This window comes from Schistocerca gregaria, chromosome 1 (genome assembly GCF_023897955.1).
Source record: "Schistocerca gregaria isolate iqSchGreg1 chromosome 1, iqSchGreg1.2, whole genome shotgun sequence".
Lineage (NCBI taxonomy): Eukaryota > Metazoa > Arthropoda > Insecta > Orthoptera > Acrididae > Schistocerca > Schistocerca gregaria.
The window spans coordinates 845,477,237-845,504,657 of record NC_064920.1 but is presented as its reverse complement, the minus strand read 5'-3'; the positions used below and the strand labels follow the sequence as shown (position 1 = coordinate 845,504,657).

The window sequence follows — 27,421 nt, the reverse complement described above, 5'->3', positions numbered from 1 at the left end:
AATTTTTTTCCCCAACAGGAGATTTAGGAATGAACACAATGCAGTAGTTTCTCAGGTAACAGGAAGCTGGCATTGGGTCGCGGAGAGAGTTGCATGTGAAATGTGTTTTATTCATCTCATAACGTACATATGCCTGATGTATAGGAGACATGTCAAGGTTACAATTTGCTTATTTAAAATTTTGGAACAGTTACAATAATACTTTCTGAAGCGCTTACTTACTTGAAATTCGTCAAATTTACAATATTAACATCTACTATAATTACCATAAATTTTATTCCATTTTAGGGATCCAGCTCAAAGTATCACTTTGTCCTTCATGAACTCTTCAATTAGAAAATCGTGTAACTTGCCTTTCAAAATATTTATCTTCATATTCATTATGCCACACCCTTTTATTGGGTTGTGAATTTTCATGGCTATATACTGAGAAGTCTGGGCACGCGGTTTTAAGCTATGAGAGATGAGCATAAAGTTCTCTTTATGTCTTGTGTCATATGAGTGCTCAAAATGATTTTTTTTAAAAATATATCAGCTTTGCTGCGTAGGAAAACAACCACCTCAAAGATGTATAAAGAGGGGGCATGTCAATATTATTAGGTCTTTAAATAATGGTCGACATGATGCATTGCAGAGCACATGTTGCGAATGATTCTTTTTTGTAACTTTAAAATTCGTGTAACATTTCCTGAGTTTCCCCAAAAAATTATATCAAACAGAATAACCGATTCAAAATAGCTATAATATGCTATTTTCCTTGTGGCCATATCAGTGCCACAGGCTAAAGTTACCATTGCAAATGCAAGGCTGTTTAATTTATTTGCTAGATACTCTATATGAGAATTCCAACTCAAAGTTCTGTCTAAGTTTATTCCCAAGAAGCTGAATCAGTCAAGTTCTTCCATTTTTTGATTTTTGTGAGTGACACAGATTTCTTCAGTTTTTTAAATGTTTGGTTTCAAAACTCATCATGTGGTTTTTTGAGATGTTTAGTCTTAAGCCATTTACACTGAACCATGTTTCCAGGCTACTTAACATATTCATGACACTCTGTGGTATATTGTCAGAGTTTTCATTTTCAATTAGGGCAGAAGTATCATCTGCAAACTAAGTTAAATGAGTATTTATATTGAGAGGCAAGTCATTTACATAGAACAGGAATAAAATGGGTCCCAGAATTGAGCCTTGAGGAACACCTTGTGACACAGTTTTCTACTCGAAGAAGGGATCCACTCCATTTGATTTGATTACTAGCTTTTGTTTCCTCTGCAAGAGATATGATTCAAGCCAATCCATTATTTCATATCTGTTGAGTTTCAAAAGCAACAGGGCACGGTTTATAGAGTCGAATGCTTTTGTAAGATCACAGAATATACCTGTGACCAACCAGAGAAGTATTTTGGTGACTATGTACATTTATAAAAAAAAAAAGTATTACAAACACTGCATTAAATTCCTTTATTTGTAAAATAGTTTGTGATACTCTATATACGACGCTAATAATATTTTCTGAACAACCTTTTTGTGTAATTGATGTCATTACGGTCGAACTCTCGTAAAGACTCGCATAACGATACCTCTTCAATTCTGAATGTAAGTTAATCTCTGATATTCGCGAAATTTTCGAATACGGAATAATGCCCTATTAAATAAATAGTTCGTCCCACAGCTAAACACAGGCAGTACGAAAAACGTGTGCGAATGGAGAAGGCTGATGAAGCAGACAGTCCCAAAGATGCATGGATGGTACTATTGCCATAACCTATATCGTTAATATGAGTGTTTCAAAATCAAGTGTAATTTCCAGAACACTTTGCTTTTCAGATACGTCCGTGTGAAATTTATGATGATGAATATAGCGACTGTGCGAGCTTTAAAGCAAGATTTCATCAATATTTCGTTTTCGGAAAATTCGTTGACTGCTCTCAGTGGAAACACGATTACGAAAACTGTCTACGCTGGAGAGACAGCAAAAACTTTAAAGCATGCGTAAGTAATACCGTTTAGCATAAATAAACCTTTAGGTGAATTCAAAATTAATATCCCCAATTTAGAAGTTCAACTTGTAGGTAGAATAAATACGCGAAACATGTGCTTACATAACCTTTTACAAAAGGCCTCATCTGTAATCAAAACCAAATGTTTGATTTTTTTTTTGGGAGGGGGGGGGGCAGATAGCCATCAATTTTACTTATATTTGGTGTAACTCTGGTGTGCATCTATAATTTATTGTGAATAATAGTGAGGTAATGACGCTGCAAACAACACAGATTTGTATATTTCGTTCGTAGTTTAAAAAGAAGCCCTAATTGAAACTGCCAGCCAAAAATAAATGTTCATACCATATTGTCTTGTTGCTATGCCCACCAACTACAGGCCTAATTTAAATTCCTGTAAGAACACTAACTTGCAAAATGTAAGTTGAACTTGCTATGTTGTAATTAAGGAATGCAAAACAAACCCAAAATCTTCCAAAGGTACAAATTACAAAAATAACTTTTGTAGTAAGCTGCATGTATAAATGTTGTTTCCTTCCTAACACATAATGCAGATGAAAAGCTTTTGGGTTTCCACCTGAATATAAGGCTGAAACTATGCAAAATTATAATAATTATAATACACGTTCTTCACTTTATTTTCAGGTGTGTGTGTGTGTGTGTGTGTGTGTGTGTGTGTGTGTGTGTGTGTGTGTGTGTGTGTGTGTGTGTGTGTGTGCGCGTGCGTGCGTGCGTACGTGCTGTAGTCCTTTCTAAATTCATCTGTTCATATAGTTTGGTCTCCTTTGAAACCCTGTGTGTTTACTGTAATATTCCATACAGTAATTTAAGACTTATCTTGGTAATTTGTTCCACATTTTTGTCGTTAATAAGGTGGTGGTGAGTGATAAGACACTGGGTGTATATTTGGCAGGGGGCTGCTCTCCTTAATCACTTAAGGCAAATGCCTAATCACTTAAGGCAAATGCCAGAATGAGTCCTTCAAAAAGATACAGCTAATTACATTCCCCATTCTTCCTCAGTTCAAGTATGTTCTCTGCCTCTAATGACCACATTGTCAACACAACAGTAAAAACTAATTTTCCTTCTTTTACTTAGGCAATAAAATATGCCAACTGACTTTCTGCAGGTTAAGACATTTATTTTATGGGGTTGCGAAGCCCCTCAATTTTGAGAAAGTGGCATGCAACTAACTTTTCATATCTGGTCAGCATGACATTTCCTCAAATTTTGTAATAAGCCTGATCTTGAGTTCTTTACCTTAGCAGTGCCACTACTGAAACACAAAAATTTTAGGGGACATTTTACTGTTATTCTTTGAACCCCTTCAAGGTCTGAAATTAGATGTGATTGATACAGGTTCCACACTGACCAGGAATAGTCCAGAAAAGAACTAAGGCACACTTTATCTTGCTTCACTTTCCTTTAGAAGTCTCATTATGTAGGAGACCATATTTGCCTGGTAAATAAGAACCTCATACATTTTACTCTCCCATGTCGTCTGCAGACACTTGAAGTTAGAATGTACCCTAAGTTATACTTGAGTGTAATCTCTTACTTGTGTTCCTGAAAATTGAGACTGCTGTTTAAGCCATTAAAACCTTACCAACTCATTTACAGTAAAAGGAATTCAGATATCATATTTGTTAAGTGACAGCCAAGAAATTGTACATAGCTTCCTTGTTCGTACTGTTGTGTTTTCTACTTGTTTGCTGAAAGACAGATTTTTAATTTGCATTATAACTCAACATACATCTAGACCTTGTATGTCACTGTTTTTAAGTGCTCATTGTCATCAGAATATATATAACATAATTTAGCATCTTGACACCAAAATGAGATGTTGGATCCTAATAGAAAACTGGTTTCTCATGAAATTAGGGCCACTATCTCTTCTCAGATCAAAAATTGGTGCATTGCTGATACAATTAACTGTGTTCATGCATTAAACACTAAGAAATGAAAGCAAGGCAGTTACAGGTTACTGAACACACTGAATCGAATGAAACTCACTTGCTTTCTTATCAGTACACATTAGAAAGCACACCTGCACACAGCTTGGACGTGGGTGCATTTTGTTGTACCAGAATTTGTCATTTGCAAAGTGTAAAATAGTGGCAGTACTTCAGTAACATCCCATTATGATAATTTAATAATAATAATAATAATAAATTAAGAATACACTTAGTACTACGTGTTTGTCTTAATCTCAAACGAAAGAAAATGCCTAAGTTATTGGTTTCATTTATTCTTGCAGGATGAGCTAATAAAAAGCGAGAAGAAGCGCCGATATGAACGCTTGAAGGCACATATCGACAACGACATTTGGGAGAAAAGGGATGCACCTCCAGAAGACTGGAATAAACCTCTTCCAGAATGGATGCAGAATGAGTACAAAGACACGTACTTAGCACATAAAGCGAAAGAACTCAATGATCCAAAAGCTTTCAAAGAACCAGAAAGAACATTGTGTGTGATATCGTGAAAGTTACATTAAACCAATAGTTAAACTGACTGTCGCTCATTATTATAGTGTGAAAGGGTTAATGTTGTCCACGTAGAAAAAATTAGCCTCCACTAAATAATTTTAGCGAACAAATAAATTATTAAAACCTATCCAATTCATTTCTTTTACCATTGCTTGGCAAACTGTGTGTAAGAAGCACTTACGCATATTTTACCAGCGCACACCTAGCGTTAAATTGCATTCGTATCCCAGATTACATAATGTATGCATTTACAAAATCATAATCTCGATCATAACAGCATTCCTGGCATCTGTTGTGCCTGTGTCATTCAATAACAAACAAAAACACATTCACATGCATCAAATCGAGCACAGCACGAAACATTTGAAAGAACAATTCCCAGCAGGAGTACCAACTGGCAAAAGCAAACAAGTTCGTTAAATCACTGGAAACTGCTGATATAGCGATTTGATCATGAAATATATGCGTCAATAGCCAAAATAAGTACGCTGCAAACTTTTCCAGTTTTTAGCGTGAGAAAGTACTAACTTGAGCGAAACGTGACTATCGAGCACGATTCCGACCCGCGTCTTACGTAAGGTTGGCTGTATGAGTGGTGGTATAAACACTCAGAGTATAACACCAGTTTGAGCAAAACGATGCGTCAGTGAGGTGTTGTGTGTGGTTCTTGTTGTGAAGCAAGCAATACTGTCAAGTATTATCAATGCTGCAGCTTTGAAATTCGTCACTTTCTGTACACCATTACCTCAAGCGCAGGCTTTGAAGTATCTGTCTTGCCGTCGAAATTTTGTTCTGGTTTTTTAGTGTTATGCCATGGCAGACACCGACGATTATCTGTCTGTTTACAAAAAGTTCTTCGATGATTTCGCGGCTACCGTGAACCCAGATGACCAGTTGCCTGTTAGAGTTGCTGGATATTTTCTGCGTGAAGATGAAATTGTCGGAGAAATTGTTGACTGGACTCTACAGTACCTGAATCAGAAGTAAGTAATCATGTAGAAAATTTCAAAGCTGTTAAATGGCATTCCTCATATTCATAAAAGTTTACTACAAATAGCTGTTTCTTGTTCAAGAAAGTAAATATTTCCCAAACAAAGAAATTTTATATGTTGAAATTTGGTGGGTTTAAGAGCTTTGTGTTTGCATTGTCGTTGATTTGCCTCGATAGTGATGTTTGGCTTGTGGTTCCATACTGGGAAGTAAACTACATAGGATTGCTTGATTTTAGTAAAAACTGAACTTTCCACAAAATGTCATTACATTAGAAAAATCAGAAGTGCTCGTTTTAGTCTTGCGCACATGTGCTTAATTTCTTTACCCGTGTAAAATCTACTTATCAGTATTTGGTTAGGCGTTTGCTTTACAGTAGCATCTGAAAGAAAATTGCATGAAGTCAGAACATTTCGGCTAGCATATTCGTTGCTGAAGACGCATTTCATCTGGGTCTGTTTTATTTTGTTACCACCAATCGATGAATGCAGATGTGCGGAATGGGTCAAAGCATTTCTGTGACTAAAGGTAATTTTGGATTTTGTTGATAGAACTAATGCAGTAATAACGAGAAGAAGCCATGGCTACTTTGTCGGATTCAGAGACTTTGCAAGAAATGGCAATTTGTATTGTAGCATTGTTATGTTAAAATTCCGTTAGTCGCGCAACAATTGCCAAAGGCGGAAATGCGGTTCACAGGAACTGGGAATTCTGCACATGAATTTGTGGCAGTGTTCGTGAGTCATCCGAAGCTATTATCATTTCGCGTAGTGGCAGCGTTTCGGAACTGATTGAATGGAAATGGGTGCAAGACCGACTAATGCGTAGTATCATAACATGTTACACCGTATCGTATAATATTGGGACGGAAGACTGCATCATTGCGGTTTACGAACAGTTCTTCCTTTTAATAGTCATATAGTCTCATCTACAGAGTTTTTGAGGATGTATGAAGTACGGTACCTGAGATTTTTGCGCGAGAATTGTGTGAAAAATCCGTACTGTTCGATGGGAGACCAGCAAGGTACATGTCGCGTAAAATATTTGACACAATGATTTCATGAAGTAACAATTCACCGCGATAACGTGTGTGTGTGTGTGTGTGTGTGTGTGTGTGTGTGTGTGTGTGTGACGGTGATAGTGCCCCATCTACTCCCCTTTCCACCGGAAATCTTGGCTGTGGTAACAGAACATCAGATCTCAACATCTGTTACCTTGGAAACAGTTTTTTTGTGAGCATAGTCGCTCGCACGACGAGGCACTTGATCAGTCAGTAAAAATCCGGCTGACAGATTACGAAAAATACTGTTACCTGCAGCATGAAATAAAAATAAGTAAAACTGATGAATTATGAAACTTTTTTCGTGTCACCTGTGTCGCAAATGAGTCGTTGTGTGACAAAATTACAGTGTTATCTATACAAATTTTGAATGTGCCTTCAAAGCCGTGTTATGAGCAAAATCAGCAACTCAGAAAACAACCAAATGCAATTGCTGTCACTTATATCATTCCTATCAAAGTTATTGCGGACAGTATTAGACACGTTAGTACTTTGTATGTATGCAGGCAGCCGTCTTCACCGTCAGGAATGTTATCCACACAGTGGGTAAGTTGCAAACTATAAATAAAAAGTGTGGGTTTCAATTTGTAGCCGACCTGAGTTTTTCTTCCCATTTCTGGCAATTATTTGTGATTGTGACAAATATCAGGCTGCGCTGTGATTTAGAATCCACGTTAAACTATAGGTCTCCCCAGAACTTGTTGGGTACCGCAGTTTGAAAGGTCGTAGGAATGCTGGATCCCACCACCAGCTCCATGACTAGTAAAGGCCTGTAGCATTCTGACTAGTCTTCGGGTGGACATTTCATTGTGACATGCAATGCCTTTGTATCTGGAGATAAGGTGATACAATGAACAAATGTCTTCACTATGAGGTGATCTTTAAGAATTGGGAGTCCCCCATTCAGTAGGATGAACATATACATTACCTCCATTAGATTCCATCCCGCAGCAGTATACTTCACAGCGACCGATTAAAATGGAACTGCATGAGCGAGAAGCGCCTTGGCGATGCCTGTGTCTTGGCCGCCTTATGATTTAGCGACGAGCACAGTCTTCCTCACGCTCTGCAAACATTTTTCGAGTTACCAGGCCATTGTCAGTGCACTGAAAACGTGCCGGTTTATCTGTATTTAGCTACGTCACCTGTCGATGGCAAGAGCTACCATTTAGGAACGTGTCGTCAATCTCTTTGCTGCAGTTCGTGTGCGGACAGTTAGAAACACATAGAAGCATATTGTAGCTTCTTCATCTGAATATTTGTGTAAAAACTGTACTTATACCATTAAAAAGTAAATGTCCTTCTTAGGGCTGATGTTACCCGTAGAATAACACGTCTAAAATTGCGGCTCTGCATATGTTTCTGAAATGCAATAATAGTGGTTCTGGGAACATTTTTCGAGGAGACCTGAAAGTAACTCTGTCAGACTGTAATGCGAAATACCGTTGCACATTCAACGATTGCTGGACAAGACAGTACGTAAGCAGTCTCATTGTGAAAGGTGCTTACTAGGAAGGTGTCCTCGTTTTGCTCTAGGTTTCCATGCCCAATAATTGGCACTTAAATTTTTCTTGATCCTCAGTGAGGCTTCATTTGCATGGAAAAATTTTAATTCAATGCAGTCCACCCAGCATCGATATTTTGTGCTGATTACTTGGTAGTCGTGACTGGTTCCGCTGTTTAACTGCCGATCGTGCTGTCAAGCTCCTCTGGACTCGAATCTGTTGACGCATACATTTTATAACTTCCATATTTGTTAATTGTCAACTGCCTGTTTTTTCACCAAGTACTTTTGTGTTTTGTTACAGTTATCCTTCAATAAATGTATCGGCTGTAAGCAGTTTCTGGCAGCTGTAAACATTAGGTGCTAGCTCCTCTTCATACATTTAACGTTTGTAACTGTTTTCCTTGGTAGATTTGTCTTAAGACAGATATCGGTCGGACGTTCCCCACTTAAACATTGTAGTAACACGCAATGAACCTAGTGACCCCAAACATTGTAGTAACACGCAATGAACCTAGTGACCCCATGCTCGGAGGACCTATGTAACAATGAGCCAGATGGCTTGGGGAGAGGGTGTCAAGCATAGACTGAACACAACCCTCGCTTATAATATTGGAAAGATCAGTTCTACGCCACACTAAGACAGTCATCATATGGAAACGAAATCAAGTGTCATCGTTGTTTCGTGGACATCAAAGGGTGCAGTATCAATGTGCGGGTAAATCTGATTGTCATAGAACGATCACTCAGCACGAAATAGGTTAATTATGCCTCGACATTCTGGCTCATGTAAGATGTGCAGTGATGAGTATATGAAATAAATGAATTCAAGATGGACGTTACACTCCAGTGAGCAGGAACTGGGGCATGTCGAGTAGCTACAGCACTGAATGATTGCTACCCTGTTCGGACTGCCTAGTGTTGGCTGTATGCTGGACCACTGTAACGGACGTGGACCACTCTTGCGTCGACAGTTAGACGCTGCTGTGTCGGATCCACGGCCTAGAAACCTCAGATGCCTCTGACTACAAGAAGCTCGCAACGCAGTCACTAGCGAACTGGGCAGAACCGAAAATTGCAGGACCGTCTCATCAGTTATGACCTGTGAAGTCATTAAGATGGCTGTCACTCCTATTTCGAGCGGCCCAACATCCAGCGCAACCACGGGAAAAAGAAAACCATAGGCATCGTAAACTACACTAGATCTCTACAGCTCAAAGGAAATCTTCAGTATCAAAACCCCACGCACAGCTCGAAAACCAGTACCGCAAATTTCACTTGACCTATATAGCTCAAACGAATCCCTTGATTCCAAGAAATCAGAACCCAATACAATAAATTTTAACGGCATCAGCGATATTAAACCAATATTCACGGCATCTATCGACGGCAATTACATAAAAACTAATAAGAAAAACCCCGAAATTCATTAAACTTTCATAATTACTAATTTCCTTACACACAAACATCCGTAAACGTAAATACAAATAACATACATACTACAATAAAAAGAAATAAAACTACAAAAGAATACTAACCAGAGCCACCAAAACCCAAATCCGCTCTCTCTCTCTCTCTCTCTCACACACACACACACAAAACAAAAAGTCCCCAGCATTCCCACTAAACACAATACCCAAACTAAAATACAACAAAAAATCTGATACTTCAAAAACCAAAAAAACTACTAAACTCCTCTCGCCTCCCCCAACCAGAAAACAACCTCCAAAACGTATTCATCTAAAAACCCTCGTCCTACACATTTTCCCTATAGCTTTCAGAAAACTACGAAATGGACAAAAATTATCCCGTACAATCTTCTTCCAGATGTACTCATCTACATGTGACTACAGCATGGAAGAGCAGCTCCACCCGCTCCATATAACAGCACAACTCTCCCCAATACCCGTGTTATATTCGTATAAGCACCGTTAGTGTAATCCTGAAACTGACTACTGTGATTCTCCATTAAAGGTTGAACCCGTGTTTCCCTAAATCACTGTATCAAAAAAAGCATCAGAAACTCCAGTTGTACCCTCCTCAGTCAAATCCACTAATACCTGCTTCGTCCTAAACTCAACAACCCGAAAAACGTCTGAAAACGCATCATCGGATACAGCAGCACTCACACGAGGACCACCTCTCCAAAACATCATTTTCCCAAACTGAGAGTCGTCTATTCCCACTACAACCCCCCCCCCCCCCCCTTCCCAAGTTCCCCTAATATATTCAGAGAAAACTTCCCGGCAAAAAGAGCACCAATCTAAAACACAACGGTCTCTAAGTTCTGTCTCTTGTGCACAGAAATCAATATCGGCTGATAACGAAACAACTCTTTATTAAAACGATCTCACTACTGGCCAACCTAGAATTCTGGGACCCTGACAGATGGATCGCCCCTTGTTATCCCGCTGATAACACCGCATATACTGGTACCTGGTCCGAGATGCAGCAGCGTGGTCAACTTAATAAACTGTCCGTACACAGGACACCGCACGTACTGCGCAATGAAACCAAACAGCTGTGAGAAATTTACTGTCGACAACATTATCTTCGCTAATTGCAAGAAACAATGACCTTCTCGTAAATTTGTTATATCCATAACTGATAGAAAAATAAAAACAATATTAAATTCTTGACTATAAGAAACACATTGCACTAATAATACCAAACACAAACATATCAGCGCAGTACGAAAAGTCAGAATAACTCCGTAACAGACCGGCACAAACTTTTCCAATGACAACCGCACATTATCAGCTAAGAGCGTCAAATTACTCACAAAGTTGCCTAAAGCCCCGACAGTGCCTCCCAGATTCAAGGAAAGAAGTTTGACGCATCGCGTCCAGTCTGGACGTCAAACTGCGCCGCTCTGCGCAGCAACGACCATGTACCGCGCAGTGTCGGTACATCAAAGGAAACGGTTCGTTCGTGCCCGCTGCGTTTGGATGGCGTTCCTCGTTTTCCATCTCTATTGCCTTGTGCATTCGCATACTAAAACATTACTGTGCACCATCGAACACTCTGCTCCATTCTGCCCTGGTCTGCGCTGTTCGCGTAAGAACTTCCAGACAAACATGCAAGACAAGAGCGCTACAAAATACGACAGCCACTCCCCAATTTCTCATATTCTTGTACACATTGAATGCAGCACATCAGAACCTTCCTGCCTCATTCCTTGATCATCTCACCAGACACACTGTCTAGACCAAGGGATTTAGAGTTCTTCAGGTGTTGAATAGCGTGCGTAAGAGTATAGGTTCCGTTGTAAGTTTCTCAACTGTTTGGCTTCCCGTTCTGTTGTTAGTACCAGAATACAACTTTTCATAGTACTGTTTCCACGTAGCAATAGCTTCTTCCTTGTCTCCGATAGGGTTACCATTCTCGTCGTGTACAACCCATGTACGGCGGCCGGCCGGTGTGGCAGTGCGGTTCTAGGCGCTTTAGTCTGGAACCGCGTGACGCTACGGTCGCAGGTTCGAATCCTGCCTCGGGCATGGATGTGTGTGATGTCCTTAGGTTAGTTAGGTTTAAGTAGTTCTAAGTTCTAGGGGACTGATGACCACAGATGTTAAGTCGCATAGTGCACAGAGCCATTTGTACGGCGATTTAACTCAGCGGTGATGCCGTTTGGTTTCTTTAATAGATGGCGCACTAGATTGTGATTATGGTATTGTTCTATTTCATAACAAAGATCGTTAATGAAGTGTAAGACCTGACATGACGTACACTTTCTGAAATTCATGTATTGTATAGATTTCTGTAGTGTCTCGAAGCATGCCAGAAATCTGCTTTTAGTTTTAATTAGGGCCTGCGTTACGTTTTTTCTTGAAGATATTCTGCTTGAGAATTGACAGGGACAGTGTATTGGAGATCGGGGCAGTTCATCCCGCTAGCTGTCAGTACCAACTATTTTAAATCAGACTAGAAGACTGGTAAACATAGGGACTAAGTACCTATAGCGGCTCAGTAGGAGCTCCATTTGCACTTCATGGCTGTCGACCAGCTGGTTGAGCTTTCAGGAACATGCGACTCGCGTGGTGTAAGCAGTTGCCGTTAGATCGACGAGTGGAATGTGAATGAAGCCCGTTTTGGTTGTTGTAGCGTGCGCGCTTTGTTCCCGTGCGGGAATGTTAATGAGTGTTTTGTCTGGCAGCCGCGTGGGCGGCAGTCCGTGTTCCCACGCAGCATCCCGCTTCCCAGGCCAGGGAACTGGGCTCCTTCTTCTTCCCTGTCAGTGCGAGAAACTGCAAGCGTCCGTTATAAGGCAATCTGCTTGGAAGGAGCACACAACAGCTCAGTTTACTTTGTGCGGCCACGCGGACCGTATGGGACAAACACATTTGTCTGGATATTTATTTATTTCTTCATCTGTTCAAATGGCTCTGAGCACTGCTGTGGTCATCACTCCCCTAGATCGCAGAACTACTTAAATCTAACTAACCTAAGGACATCACACACATCCATGCCCGAGGCAGGAATCGAACCTGCGACCGTAGCAGTCGCGCGGTTCCGGACTGAGCGCCTAGAACCGGTCGGCCACCGCGGCCGGCTCTTCACCTGTACTCTGCAAATCAGCGTAAAGTGCGTGGCGGAGGATACGTCCCATTTTACCACTTATTAGGGTTTCACGTATGGAGCGCAGGGAGAATATTTGAATGCCTCTGTACTTTCAATAATCTTATCCTCGCGATCCCCACGTGTACGATACGTAGGGGGTTATAACATTTTCCTAGAGTAATGATGTAAAGACTTTTTGAAACTTTGTTAGTGCACTTTCTCGGGATAGTTTGCGTCAGCTTCAAGAATCTGCCGGGTCAGTATGCTGCCTTCTTTATTTATGTTCAATATTCTGTGTTAGTCCTGTATGCGACTTATGACCTCAGAAGTTAAGTTGCATAGTGCGCAGAGCCAGAGTCCTATATGGTACGGGTTCCACACACTTGAGCAACATTCTAGAACCGGTCGCACGAGTGATTTCATCTCCGTTGTTGACTGGTTACTCTTCCCCACTGCTACCAGTAAACTGTAGTTTGTGAACTGCTTTACGAACGACTGAGCCTATGTGATCATTCCATTTCATATTCCTACAAAGTGTTCCAGCCAACTATTTGTATGAGTTGGCCAATTTCAGATGTGACTCATTGATATTATCGTCACAGTAAACTACATTTCTTCGTTTTTAGAAGTGCACAATTTTACATTTTTCAACATTTAAAGTAAGTTCCCAAACTTTGCACCACTTTGAAATCTTACCAAAATCTGACTGAATATTTACGCAACTTCTTTCAGACAGTACTTCATTGTTGGATCATCTGCAAAAGTCTGAGATTACTATTAATATTGTCGGCAAGATCATTAATATGCAACATGAGCAGCAAGGATCCCGACACACTTCCCTGGGGCATAGCTGAAGTTACTTTACATTTGACGATGACTCTCCATCCTGACATGCTGCGTCCTACCTACCAAAAAGTCCTCTAGTCACAAATTTCACTTGATACCCATATGACTGTACTTTTTGACAATAAGCGCAGGTGTGGTAGCTGGTCAAATGCTTCTCGGAAATCAAGAAATACACCCAGCCGAAAATTCAGTGTAGAATCTGACAGGGATTCCATGGGGCCCCAGAGCTCTGTTCGGAATGATTTCAACTCTTTCTCAACACCACTGACACTAATACTTCTTTTATCCATATTTTCAGTGGTACGAAGGTAAGCGATTGCAACTGCTCCGAAAACCATATAAACGAGAAGAAGAGAAGAAAAATTGCATTTACTACATAACACAATAAATTCTACCTATACAAAGCACTGACTAAAGTCTCAAATTAATCCAATTTTAAATTAAAACTATCATCTGAATCTGGGTATCAGCCCGAAGTATGTTTGCTTAGCAAACCACAGTCTCATGTTATGGTTCTCCTTGACACATGTTACTGGTTCCCAGGTGCGATACCTGTCATTATATACCACACATATTCTTTGTTCTGTAATACACACTTTTGTGTATTTAGCGTATAGTGGTACGAAGTATGCCGCAGTGGTTGTGTTGTACATAAAGCGGCCTATCACGTCTTGATGTAAGATCTCGCGCTGTGTCCACCAAGAGGCACCCTCACGGGGCTCTGTTTATGGCAACTCATGCAAGCTCCCTCCAGAACGTGACATCATTCTCGTGATCCCACTTTTATCCGAACCGTGTAGAGAGAAGTAATCAGGTGTTCCCCGCAACGGGTCTCAGTTTATTCGCATCCGTAAGCACTGCAAATGTTCTGCCTTGCGTTACTCGATATTGCTGCACCCTTACTTACTTATCGTGGATTAATGATACATATATTATTATTACGTATAATGTGATTCTTACTAACTGTTATATATTTTAATTTTTCGTAGTTGTTAACGAAACACTATGGACACAGCAATACCAGATCAGTTGTTCAGCGTAATCGCTTCTCGCTTTCGCTCTCTTCATGCACATTTTGTTAGTTGTTCTGTACATAGACTTTTATTTAAATTTAGGTATTTCTATGAAGGGCTGTGGAAAGCCTCTTTCTTTCCGTGAAGGTCATTCATAAGTAAGACTCCTGCCTGCTTTGCCGTAATTTTTATTGGATTGTAGTACCGCGACAGCGCAACTGTTGTTACGAAATCAGTAATAGTTTAGGACTGCATTATGACTATTAAAGATTGATTCTTGAATGACGAAAATAACTGTAATTTAGATTTGTCGATTTAATAGGCAACGAACTTAAGCAAAAGACTATCTTTTGACAGAAGAACGCAAAAGACAGTTCTGTGAGCCGCTCTAGGATTAATGAGTATCGTTTATGACCTTGACTGCTGGCTAAAGAGCAAACCACTCTCTCTCTCTCTCTCTCTCTCTCTCTCTCTCACACACACACACACACACACACACACACACACACACACACACACACACACACACGTGTGTGTGTGTGTGTGTGTGTGTGTGTGTGTGTGTGTGTGTGTGTGTGTGTGTGTGTGTCTTATTTGCAACAGTGCGCATTCTGGGCAGGTAGCATTGTTGGACTGTGAGGATTGGGGAAATTGGATTGCGCTCATACGTTGCCGATCTGTAATACCGGTATGCACTAATCAGTCACAATATTATGACCACCTACCTAATAGTTGATAGTCTATCTTTGGCACGCATAAAAGCGGCGACGCGTCGTGGCATAGCAGCAGTGAGACTTCCGTAGGCCGTTACACACACGTCACCTAATTCCCGTAAATTTTGGGGAGGGGTCGATGAGCTCTGATGCCACATTCGATCACATCCAACATGTGTTCGATCGGATTCAGATGTGGCGTGTTGGGGAGCCATCATATCAACTGGAACTCGCCACTGTGTTCCTCGAACCACTCCATCGCACTCGTGGGCGTGCGACATGGCGCATTATGTCGTTGAAAAATGTTACTACCGTCGGGAAACATGATCGTCATAGAGGGGTATAAGTGGTCTACAACCAGTGTACCGTACCCCTTGGCCGTAATGGTGCCTTGCACGAGCTCCGCTGGACCTGTCGATACACACGTAAATGTGTCCCAGAGCGTAATATAGCCGCCGCCAGCTTGTCTCCGTCCCGCAGTATAGGTGTTTAAGGAGCTGTTCCACAGGAAGACGAAGGATGCGCGCCCTCCTAGCGGCATGATGAAGAAGGTATCGGGATTCAGCAGACCATGCAACGCTCTGCCACTGCGCCAACGTCCAGCGCCGATGGTCACGTGCGCAATTGTACTCTGTCCAGCATTACTGTCTAATGTTAGTTCCGCCATGTTAGTTCCTTCACAGTTCGCCACCTGTCCCGTTTTTCCAGTCGGCCAGCATCTGTAACGAGTAGTGGCCGCCCATTGCCACGACCTCTGGTTGTCGTTTTACCTTGGTTTCGCCACGTGTCGAAGACACTGACCACAACACTCCTCGAACACCCGACAAGTTGAGCAGTTCCGAAATGGTCGTGCCGAGCCTCCGTCCCATCACAATCTGCCCTCGATCAAGCTCAGACTGAGCGCGTGCTTTCCCTCCCCATTCTACCCACAGATAGCACGCTCACTTATACCACGTGCATCGTGCGTGTGGCTGACTAGCAATCAAATGGTTCAAATGGCTCTGAACACTATGGGACTTAACATCTGTGGTCAACAGTCCCCTAGAACTTACAACTACTTAAACCTAACTAACCTAAGGACATCACACACATCCATGCCCGAGGCAGCATTCGAACCTGCGACCGTAGCAGTCGAGCGGTGACTAGCAATCATTCCTCGCCACGTGACGCTGCTATCACCGGGGCGGGATTTTATCGATAGTAGGAGGATGGTCGTATGTTCTGGCTGATCAGTGTATTTTCATGCCCGCGCGACATTAAGAGGTGTACAAGACTAAAGAAATAAAGCACATTATATACTCGACCAGAAGCTTTTTCATATTCAATAAAGGCGCCTGCTACTCTCCAAGTTAAACCCCCAACGTCTTTATAGAATTTAATGCAGTATAAGAATTGTTGTCCAAATAATAATCGGGACAATTGGTGTTGAAACCCGCGTCTTCCGATCGATCCAGATTCAAGCCTTCTGAGGTTCACCTATGTTAAGACGAATGTCGGGATGATTACTTTGAAAAGGCCAAGGCCGATTTTCTTCACAGTCGCTGTCCAATTTTAGATTGGCCCCATCTCTACGCAACGAAACCAATTCATCCTTCTTCCTTTTTGTAAAACTCCACAATTAATATGGTAAACCGCCGTCAGCTATTAAGTTATTTCTCAATAAACTTAGTATAAACTTTTATATCTTTGATACAAAAGATAAATTTGTTTGTATGACATTAATTCTGCCATTTCAAAATGTCACAACGGTTTGAAGAGACGTCCATTCATTTTAATGCAGCGGTACATGTGATGCTGCCTCGCAGTACTTACTAGACCGTGAATGTAGGACCATGCGTTTCTTCATGATGCATGGTCACAATCAGACTGCTAGGACGTGTGATATTGTGTTACTGAACACTGGGTGAGACTGACGGAAGGCATCTAAAAAGTACAAAGAAAGTCAGCTCGTTTTGTATTATCGCGAAATAAGGGAGATACTGCCACAGACATGATACGTGAGTTAGAGTGGCAGTCATTAAAACAAAGCCGGCCGGGGTGGCCAAGCGGGTCTAGGCGCTACAGTCTGGAACCGTTTCCTTGTTGGGTTTTTGTTGCTGTGGTCTGCATTTAGGAGACTGGTTTTATGCAGCTCTCCGCGGTAGTCTATCCTGTGCAAGCCTCTTCATCTCTGCATAACTATTGCGACCATACCATCTGCTTAGTATGCTCAAGTCCTGGCGTCCATCTACAATTTGTAAACCTCTCTTCTCTCTGCTCTCCCCCCTCCCCTCCGCCCCCATACACACCTTTCCCCTCCATTACCAAATTGACTATTCCTCGATGCCTCGGGATGCGTGGTATCAACTAAGTCTTTCTTTTAGACAAGCTCTGCTAGAAATTTCTTTTCTCGCCGATTCTGTTAAGTGTCTCTCTCTTCATCAACTATTCCATCTACCCATTTAATCTTGAGCATTCTTCTCTAGCAGCACATTCGGCAGCGTCTACTCTCTTCTTGCCCTTACTGTTTATCGTCCACATTTCACTTCCTTGCAAGGCTACATTATTGGCAAATACATTAAGAAACAATTGTTTGACTATCGCCATTCAGCATTTTATTAGGGAATCGTCAGTTATTTTGCTGCCCAAATAGCAAAGCTCATCCGAAGCTGTTAATATCTCATTTTTTTATTAAACTAGACAACACTTGAGACCTGCATATTGTGACATTCATTTGAGACCTCACTAATAACGTAGACTCCCACATCCACAACTCTCACTTATTCCTGTAGTCGTTTGTCGTCCAGGGTCGCAATTACACGCTTTAAATGGTTTGTTAGAGGTGATCTTTTAACTTTTTAAATGACAAACAAAAACTTCGAATATGCTTGGCCTATGGTTGTTCTACGCAACTGAATACATAAGATCGATGCACTATAATGCTTTGGTACCTCCATGGGTCAGTCCTCGGCAAAAACAGTGCACCACAACCGTAGAACCATACACACATCTGTCGTCGCCAAAGCGTCTGCCTAGACTCTCAGCACAACCATCTGCTCAAGTGCTACTGCCTTTCACCTGAGGCTGCGGTTTGTATCCCAGGAATTACGAAGTGTCTTACGGTTCAAGAATGCAGGTAATTCAATGTATCCAGATGACAGAGGGAATCAGTCACAAAATACTGGTTCTCCTCGCATGGAATTTGTGCTCGTAATATACTGTTTCAATCGGGTTAAAAAGGTGGAAAGGCCAAAAACATAGAAACATTGCAAGATATAAGGCAAAATAAAAATCAAACAATGTTATCACGATCTACATCAAATGATACCGTTTGATCAGAGGATTGCAAAATTGTATTTGGATTTCATTTAGGCAAAGTATGGTGTAAGTTATAGAGGCGTCTTTGTCCACGTGTTAACTAGTTAATAGTAATTGAAACCGTATCTTTTAAGTGAAATTAGCTTCAGACGTGAGGTGTGGTGATCTACTGATTCGACTGAAATACATCAGTTGCTGCAAAAGGTTTTTTATAAGAAGGTGTCAAAATTAAGATGAGCAGTTTTCTATTGCGGGAATAGTTGATGGAAGCTAGGTTGTGTTCCAAAAATGAAGAGCATAGAGACAGAAGTGATGACATTTTCTACAGGACCTTAATGCTTAAGCATTGTACTGCAAAATGATGGTCAGGTCCTGCAGAAAATGTGCAAGCTGTTACTGATTTGTTTGACTGATGGGGCTGCTAAGTGCTATACCACCTGCTGCACTCCCGTGACTTAAGCCCTCGTGAGTTCAACTCGATTTCTAAAGTGTAGGAAACATTTCACGGCATTCGCTTCAGAACTGCTACAAAATCGTCGGGCAATAGACCTCGCCGCTCGAACTGTCAACGCAACTGGCACTGCTAAGAGTATCCTAATACTACCACATCGCTGGCAACTGGTTATACACAATGCTGGTGACAGTTTTGGTCAGTTAAACTTTGAAACCCGTATTTATTTTGTACGAGCTGTACATAAATAGTTGCCACAATTAAAGTTTCAACCCACGTATTTATAATGCAATCTTCTCTTTGAAGTTCCCAAGAATAACTGTTTCTTTGAATTATAAAATTTTAGACAGCATTATTTCGACGGAAAGTGAACAGCGATCGGTGTAAAATATTAAAACTCAGTAAAATAGTCTCCGTCGCAATGTATGTTTGTTTTGGTTTATAATTTAGACCACGTTTAGGGCGTAAGCACTGCAATAGATATTCAGAGGGATTTCTACACAAAGAGTGTAACGTAGCTAAAAACATCGAAAATTTAAGCTACAGCAGTAACGAAACATGTTGCATCTATGATGGCGGCTGGTGGTGGTGGTGGACGTAGCAAGCTCCGTAAGAACACGGAGGACAGCTGTTGAATATGGCAGCATTACTCGAGAATGTATATTATAAGCTATAATCCCCGCCCATCGGATGCAACATTGCATTATTGACAACCAATCATGTACCGGTACTCATTATGTAAGGTATGTTACATTAAATGGTGTAGTTGAAATTTACAATAAAAAATAGATACCCCATTTAATGTAACACACCTTACGTAATGATTACATGATCGATTGTCAGTGATGTAATGCCACATGGAATGGGCGGGGCTAACCTTATAATTATATTGTCGATAAGGCTAGCTTATTCAGCAGCTGACGTCCGTGTTCTAACGGATGTTACTCCAGCCACCGCCTTCAGCCGCCATCATGAGCATAACATTTTAGTATTTTAGCTTTTATTTTAGATGTTTTTAACCATGTTACCTCTTTTTATACAGAAATCCCTCTTAATATGTATTGCTGTGTAAGACAGTACTTACAGCCTGAAGATGTCTAAATTGTAGACCTAATCTGGTTGCTTACCAAAATAAACCCTTTTTACTATAGACAGTAGTCTTTCACGTATCCAATTCCGATCTTTTACTAGAGATTATGATCTGTAAAAAGCAGACACTACGTACCATTATTTTGTCAAACAAATTTATTTATTCACAGAGCAACATCTTTATGAAAATTTTCAAAACATGTCAATGCATAGTGGCACTTTGTACTAGCTACATGCCAGATTAGACCTTATGTCTTGCTTCCGTTTGGTGCATTGTTTGCATCTCTTCCTTGTACTCCTTACAGAATAATGTTTTCCAGCTGCTTATAAGAGCACATCATCATCCGTGCAAAAGGGTACGTATCTCTAATAAAATGGCAAGATAATAAGCCAGTTACGGTTTTGTTAACTGCTCACCACCCTAAAGATATGATTCGTCACAAGAAAAAATAGAGATGGTACAACCTCAGCTACAGTATATCCTGCTCTTCATCCAGAGTACAGAGTTGTCATGGGACCTGTACATCGGTTCGACCAACGGAGAAAAAGATGTGCCATTGACAGTAGGTCACTCAATGGTTCTTCTTATCTTCTTTTGGACATCACAGTACTAAACAGTTTCATAGTGTGGAAGTGTGATAATGGAGGAAAATGTGACAAACTTTCTTTTCACCTTGCTCTTGTAAGACAGCTTTCAACTGGGCCAAATGTAAAGAGACGGTGACGGTAAGCATTCACCACTAAAAACAATCTGGGAGTTTGTGGAGTTTTCCGTTTCATATCAGATCAAGGGAAATAAAATAAGATTACAGCACCGAATAAAATATATAGAGTAAAAAAATTAGACACAAGTATGAACAAAAGGGACAAATAGAAATTCTCTACACACATTGACCATAAGGCTAAACTGCTAAACGAATTTAAAAGTCTCGTGTCAATAAATGCGTGCACAAATCTACAGATTTGTAACAATGTAAAAATGGCAGTAAATACTCTTACTTAGCTTATCTGTTGCCAATAGAAAAAATACATAAAAGCGCCGAAACAAGGCACATAATGCACAATTGAAATAATTAACCGGTATGCCTTCAGCACTGCATCGCCGCAGCACACAGATGTGGGACTATGATGTCCCTGTGAACTCGGTGGAATAAATTTGCGTGTCCCGCTGGTAACAGAAGGGTTCAATTGTACTTTCACCGACTGAAGCTACGTTTGTGCTTGTCTCGTGATCGGTAGCACTACTGATACGGACATGCCTCCTACCAACACGTTCACTCTCATGAGGTCTCCTCGCACGCAGATCCTTAAGAGTGCGTCCAATGCGTGCTAATAACTTTATGGTTGAGCGCCAGATTAACGTACGAGTGTGTGTCCACCACTAGAGCCGAATGTAGTATCGTCGAACCGTCACGTATTTACTATATACAGGGTGACAAATGTTGAGCTATACGAAAAAACGTAAATTAGTTACAAACTACGGTGTGCACATACTTTATCCAGCATGTAGACGTCACTACAGATATTCTGATTTAGGCTATGACATGTTCTGTATGCCTGTCATCACTGGCGATTATGTGACGCAAACGAATAGCGAAATTCTGTGTTGTCGGAACATCGATGCTGTCGGTGACCTCCTGAATGGTTGTTTTTAGCTCAGCAGTGGTTTTGAGTTTATTGCTGTAGACCTTGTCTTTAATATAGCCGTACAAAAAGGGGTTGCATGCGTTCAGATCCGGAGAATTTGTGGAGGTCCATGCCAGTGGCCTCTGGGTACCTCAGAACCAGAATGCGATCGCCAAAGTGCTCCTCCAGGACATCAAACACACTCCTGTTTCGAGGGGATCGAGAACATCATCTTGTAGAAACCAGCGTCACTTTGGATAAAATGGGGACGAAATCATCTTCCGAAACCTTGACGTACCGTTCGGCAGTCACCGTGCCATCAAGGAATATCGCACCGACTATTCCCTGACTGAACATTGCACACCACACACTCACCTGTTGAGGATTCTCAGTCCCCCAAGTGCGCCAATTTTGACATTCTTACATGCTAATGGCCGGCAACAAGAGAGATGCGTCGTGGGCGCAAATGAGAAACCCTCGAGAGAATGTTGTTGTTGTTGTCTTCAGTCCTGAGACTGGTTTGATGCAGCTCTCCATGCTACTCTATCCTGAGCAAGCTGCTTCATCTCCCAGTACCTACTGCAACCCACATCCTCCTGAATCTGCTTAGTGTACTCATCTCTCGGTCTCCCTCTACGATTTTTACCCTCCACGCTGCCCTCCAATGCTAAATTTGTGATCCCTTGATGCCTCAAAACATGTATGACACTCTTTTTGCGAAAGTTGAAATGAGAGAATTGCCATTTGTGGCCAGTTGCAGAACGATTGCTCTATCGCGAATGTACATTTCGCGCAAGGACCGCGAAGGCAAGACAAGATAAGAGAAATTATGGCTATTACGGAGGGATATAGACAATCCTTTTCCCCTCGCACCATTTGAGATTGGATATGAAAGGGAATGACAAGTAGTGGTACGAAGTACTCCCCGCCACGCGCCGTCCGGTGGTCTGCTGAGTGCGGATTTAGATGTAGAACAGCCACACGGAGCTTACGACTCTCCAGTTACGTGACGTTTCGTGCTTGCGCAGTTAGCGCAATTGATCCATTTTTCCGTCGTGATATATTGTCAGCTTCAGTATGATTTTCATTATAAGGAATTGAAAATTCTTCGAGTATTCAAGTGATTCAAGTATTCCGGCTGAAAAGAACGTAGTATTCTTACTTCAACAACGAAATGAGGTTAGCTACAACCCATCATTTGCATTTATTATGGTCGAGCGCAAGTTATGCCCAAATACAAAAACTAAATTAGCAGTAAACACGCAAAAAAAAAAATCTGATCGCAGGGCGCTTGTCCAGGCTGGGTCGGATTTGTTTGCGTATCAGACGTAGATTTTGAGTTTTATGATGTTGCTGGCAGTTCATTTCACCATCGAAGTGAAGTGATATGCCGGCGACGGGATGCGGCTGCACTTGCCCGCAAGTGCACCCAATGAATAGTGCACCGCTTTCACACCAGCAGGAAGAGAAACAAATAACTCGTCCGATTGCATTAACTGTGTTGAATGATACTTTTCTTGAGGACGAGGTAATATATTTTGACAGTGCGTCATTGAGGATCTGTGTAGGCTGCGGCAGGTAGACTTAACACGTCCGCTGGCGTCACGTGTAGTCCACAGGAAGCGGTAAACGGGCGTCCCTCTGCACGGCGAGGGGACGTTGTGTCGCAGCTTCCTTATCAGCGCCGCAACAAGTGGCAGGCAGCTCTGGCGCGCCAATACTGTTCCCGCTGGTTTCGGTGTCAGGGCACGGGCAGGTTCCAGCGCGTGCCGCCGAGAGAACGGCGTGTATTCCTATTTCTCTATTTGTTTTATTGTGAAGGGTAAACAACCAGCTTGTTCTAGTGTTGCCAGCGAGGTCGCGTGTTGGTTACGACACGACACATTCCTGGGAGGAGAGATGATCACTAAACAAAAAGAAGCAGAACAGGTATACGCCTAAAATGCGTAACCTGAAAAATACTATCTTTGCCATTGTAAATGAACAAGCAGTGGCAGGTTTTAGAGAACTTGTTCATTCCCATGCAAGTAGAGGAACTACACTCTTCTCTTTTTCGCTTATCAACCCTGCACGGCAGTGTACTTATGGTATGATGCAATCCGCGTCTGTATTCTGTCTGTGAAGAGTTTTGGTTCGACCGTCTGCTAAATCTCGGTATACGGCCAGAACTTACGAAAACGCAGGGTCTCCTTCAAAGGCCCGAAGACTGTGGCAATCCGATGACCTCAAGTCAGAGCTATACGGGTGGGCAAGTTTTGTCTTTAGTTCTGCTTGCTGTATGGCGCCTGGCATTATCGTGGATTACAGTTCGTTTGACAAATGATCCAAAAGAGCGTTAGCATCAGTTCTTAAAAGATTACTGTTTGCTGTTGTTGTTGCTCGTCTGTGAGTTCCTTGATACCTATCTCCCACACTCTTCATTAAACCCTAGTTCATCGAACACTATTGCATAAACTTGTTCAAAACTGGTGTCGAAGAGCTAAGCGACGTGTTCCGTTGTGGTTCTTCTCTTTCACTTCAGTTGTTCCTGATAACGACATCCAGCCGTTGATGCTTCCTTCAGTGTTGGCTGTTTTTGAGCGTTCACATCTACATCCCTCTGTGCCGCTTGCCCGATGATCACTTTCGCACAACTGCCGTTGGGTAATGGTGCTTTCGCCATACCGTGCTAACAGCCGACATACCCCCTTATCATTCACCAACCACGTAAAGTGAGCTGCGGTGGTCTGTTTGTCGGTAATAATCTCTACTTGTACACGACTACTCTGGAATTACACTAAAGTGCCTAAGAGAGGGAATATAGCGCCGCGTTCATGCGTGTGGTATTTTCGCTCATAGACACTATGGTGCAATGATAGGTGATATATTGCCACATCACTTTAAATATTTTAAATATACACGTGGTCTGCCGCCAGGCACAACCAGTTTTTATTTATTTAAATGCCAAAACATATTCACCCTTAGCTTTGATTTGATACCTATTATGCGACGTTATCGCAACCACCTTTTCAGGAAGATCAGTGTGGATATAGGAAAGGATGTTTAAATATTTTTGCAATAAAACGACTCGCAGGAAACTGACCTTGCATCCCACATTGCTTTTCAAGATTCTGAGAAAGATTTCGACCGAGTCGATAAAAATGAATTGTGAGCAATAATCGGTCACAGGTACAACACATCATACCCCGTAAGGGAAATGAAAAGCTTGTGCCGTGGAGGGAAAAAAAAGAACATTGTAATATACAGGCGAGAGAAGCAAAGGCGACGTAGAAGTCAGTCCAAAAGTGAGACAAATGTGTTCTCTTCCACCGCATTTTTTCAAACATCGACATCGGCAGTGCCCTTAAAAATTGGAAAAACAGAATTATCCAAGAATTAAATTATATAAATACGAATCTAAGTACCCAGTCATTTTCAGGTGATAAAGTAATAACACAAGAGAGATCTCCACATAACAGCACTCGTACAACGGCTAAACCAGTGGTCGGCAAAACAGAACCAAATATCAACAGTACAACGACTGAAATTTCTTTTGAGAGACAAGTTTGTTACACTTTGTAGGTAGTTGCATTGTTATTAACATAAGTATGGTACTTCTAAGTTGGCCTTTGTTGTATACATCCTCAGTCTGATAGATACACGTTCGCTTCGGTCACGACTCTTGCAAACCTCCCATCCACATTCCTCTTGTATGTTTGTTCAGTCTATTTTCTTTCCTCCGTCCTCTTCGTATGTGCAAATTATCTCAACAAACCTTTCTCAATACACGATACTTCATCTTCACAACACTTCCTAAAACCGACCTAATAAATTTTACTTAAAGTTTTTAAGTCTTAATTACATTATAGCTATGTTGAATAAAACTTGAGATCGTACCTAATAAAGAAATAATTATTAATAAAATTAAATTGTAAGATATCCATAAAATTAAAATATGACAGTTGATTGACATTCATTAATTTTGGCCTTGTATCTCCTTAGAAAGTTTGTGTAATTCAATTTTGTATGCTTGAAATTGACAGTTCGTACCAACCTGTATACCAGAAAAAGGAAAGAACAGCAAAAGCTAGTTTTTTAAGATGATTATACGAGTCAGGAGTATTACTGCAGTTGTTACAAATCAACATACCTTCCTTCTCCAGGTTCTTCTAAGCAGACCACTGATGGAGTGAACAAAGTTCACGATTGTTTTTCTGCAGTATGTCTGTATATGCACAGAGACATTCAAATTTCGAGCTCCACAATTCTTTTATTCTTTAAATCCAGCAATTGCGTTACAAAGTTTCTAATGTCAGTATTAAAGAAACAAAAATTTAATTCTGTCACAGAAGCATTGAAGGATTGTTAACAAATGTTAACGTCGTTTTACTGTTTCTGAATTCCTGAAATATGCTGCGGAAAGTTCCCCTCACATTTATAGATATTCAACTGTGCAGATATTTCTCCCATTGCTTCATTTTGCTGAACTTCAGCACGGTAAACGTCATACCACGTTCTTGACTGCGAAACATTATCCACCACCCACTTTTGAGGACTTTGTCACAAGCAGCAAAATCGGTGCTGGTGACAAAGAGAGCTCGTGGTCTGAGTCCCGAGAGATAAGGGTTATTTCACCTGCACCCGCTCTAACGCCACTTCTTCAAACTAGACTTGCCCATGACGAAATAGACTTCTGCACATGAGCCACGGAGTTTCACTGTCACAACATTTGGTATTTTATGGCAGAGCTGCGCAGTTTGCCGACCACTGGGCTAAACCAAATCTTGTATCAACGAAATACAAGTCGCCGCTTTTCAGAATAGATGCCCGATGCAGTCGAAGATAGTAATTAAAAACGAAGTTATTGATTGAGGTCTTTTCGAAATACGAGGGTGGCAACAAGGAACCTACACAAATTTCGAGCAGTATGTGGATATAAAAATCAAATTTTATGAAAACTTTGTGTTACAAAACAAGACCTGGACGAAAAATAATAGTTACAAATGTTGTTGTTGTTGTCTTCAGTCCTGAGACTGGTTTGGTGCAGCTCTCCATGCTACTCTATCCTGTGCAAGCTTCTTCATCTCCCAGTACCTACTGCAACCTACATCCTTCTGAATCTGCTTAGTGTATTCATCTCTTGGTCTCCCTCTACGATTTTTATCCTCCACGCTGCCCTCCAATGCTAAATTTGTGATCCCTTGATGCCTCAAAACATGTCCTACCAACCGATCCCTTCTTCTGGTCAAGTTGTGCCACAAACGTCTCTTCTCCCCAATCCTATTCAGTACTTCCTCATTAGTTATGTGATCTACCTATCTAATCTTCAGCATTCTTCTGTAGCACCACATTTCGAAAGCTTCTATTCTCTTCTTGTCCAAACTACACTCCTGGAAATGGAAAAAAGAACACATTGACACCAGTGTGTCAGACCCACCATACTTGCTCCGGACACTGCGAGAGGGCTGTACAAGCAATGATCACACGCACGGCACAGCGGACACACCAGGAACCGCGGTGTTGGCCGTCGAATGGCGCTAGCTGCGCAGCATTTGTGCACCGCCACCGTCAGTGTCAGCCAGTTTGCCGTGGCATACGGAGCTCCATCGGAGTCTTTAACACTGGTAGCATGCCGCGACAGCGTGGACGTGAACCGTATGTGCAGTTGACGGACTTTGAGCGAGGGCGTATAATGGGAATGCGGGAGGCCGGGTGGACGTACCGCCGAATTGCTCAACACGTGGGGCGTGAGGTCTCCACAGTACATCGATGTTGTCGCCAGTAGTCGGCGGAAGGTGCACGTGCCC

At 41.6% G+C, this 27,421-nt stretch overlaps 2 protein-coding genes across 2 annotated transcripts in view; both read left to right on the top strand.

Annotated features, from left to right (window-relative positions):
• Positions 1-1,579: 1,579 nt before the first annotated feature.
• LOC126272557 (UPF0545 protein C22orf39 homolog) lies at positions 1,580-4,613 on the top strand. The gene is made up of 3 exons (XM_049975481.1): positions 1,580-1,746; positions 1,825-1,989; positions 4,255-4,613. The coding sequence occupies exons 1-3, from the start codon at positions 1,702-1,704 to the stop codon at positions 4,480-4,482; spliced, it is 438 nt and encodes a 145-aa protein (XP_049831438.1). The 5' UTR covers positions 1,580-1,701; the 3' UTR covers positions 4,483-4,613.
• A 516-nt stretch (positions 4,614-5,129) lies between these two features.
• The window catches only part of LOC126272538 (titin-like), a 999,170-nt gene continuing 976,878 nt past the window's right edge, over positions 5,130-27,421 (top strand). Inside the window, 1 exon segment of the mRNA XM_049975459.1 lies at positions 5,130-5,469. Coding sequence (XP_049831416.1) covers positions 5,300-5,469 — 170 coding nt within the window. The 5' untranslated portion in view covers positions 5,130-5,299.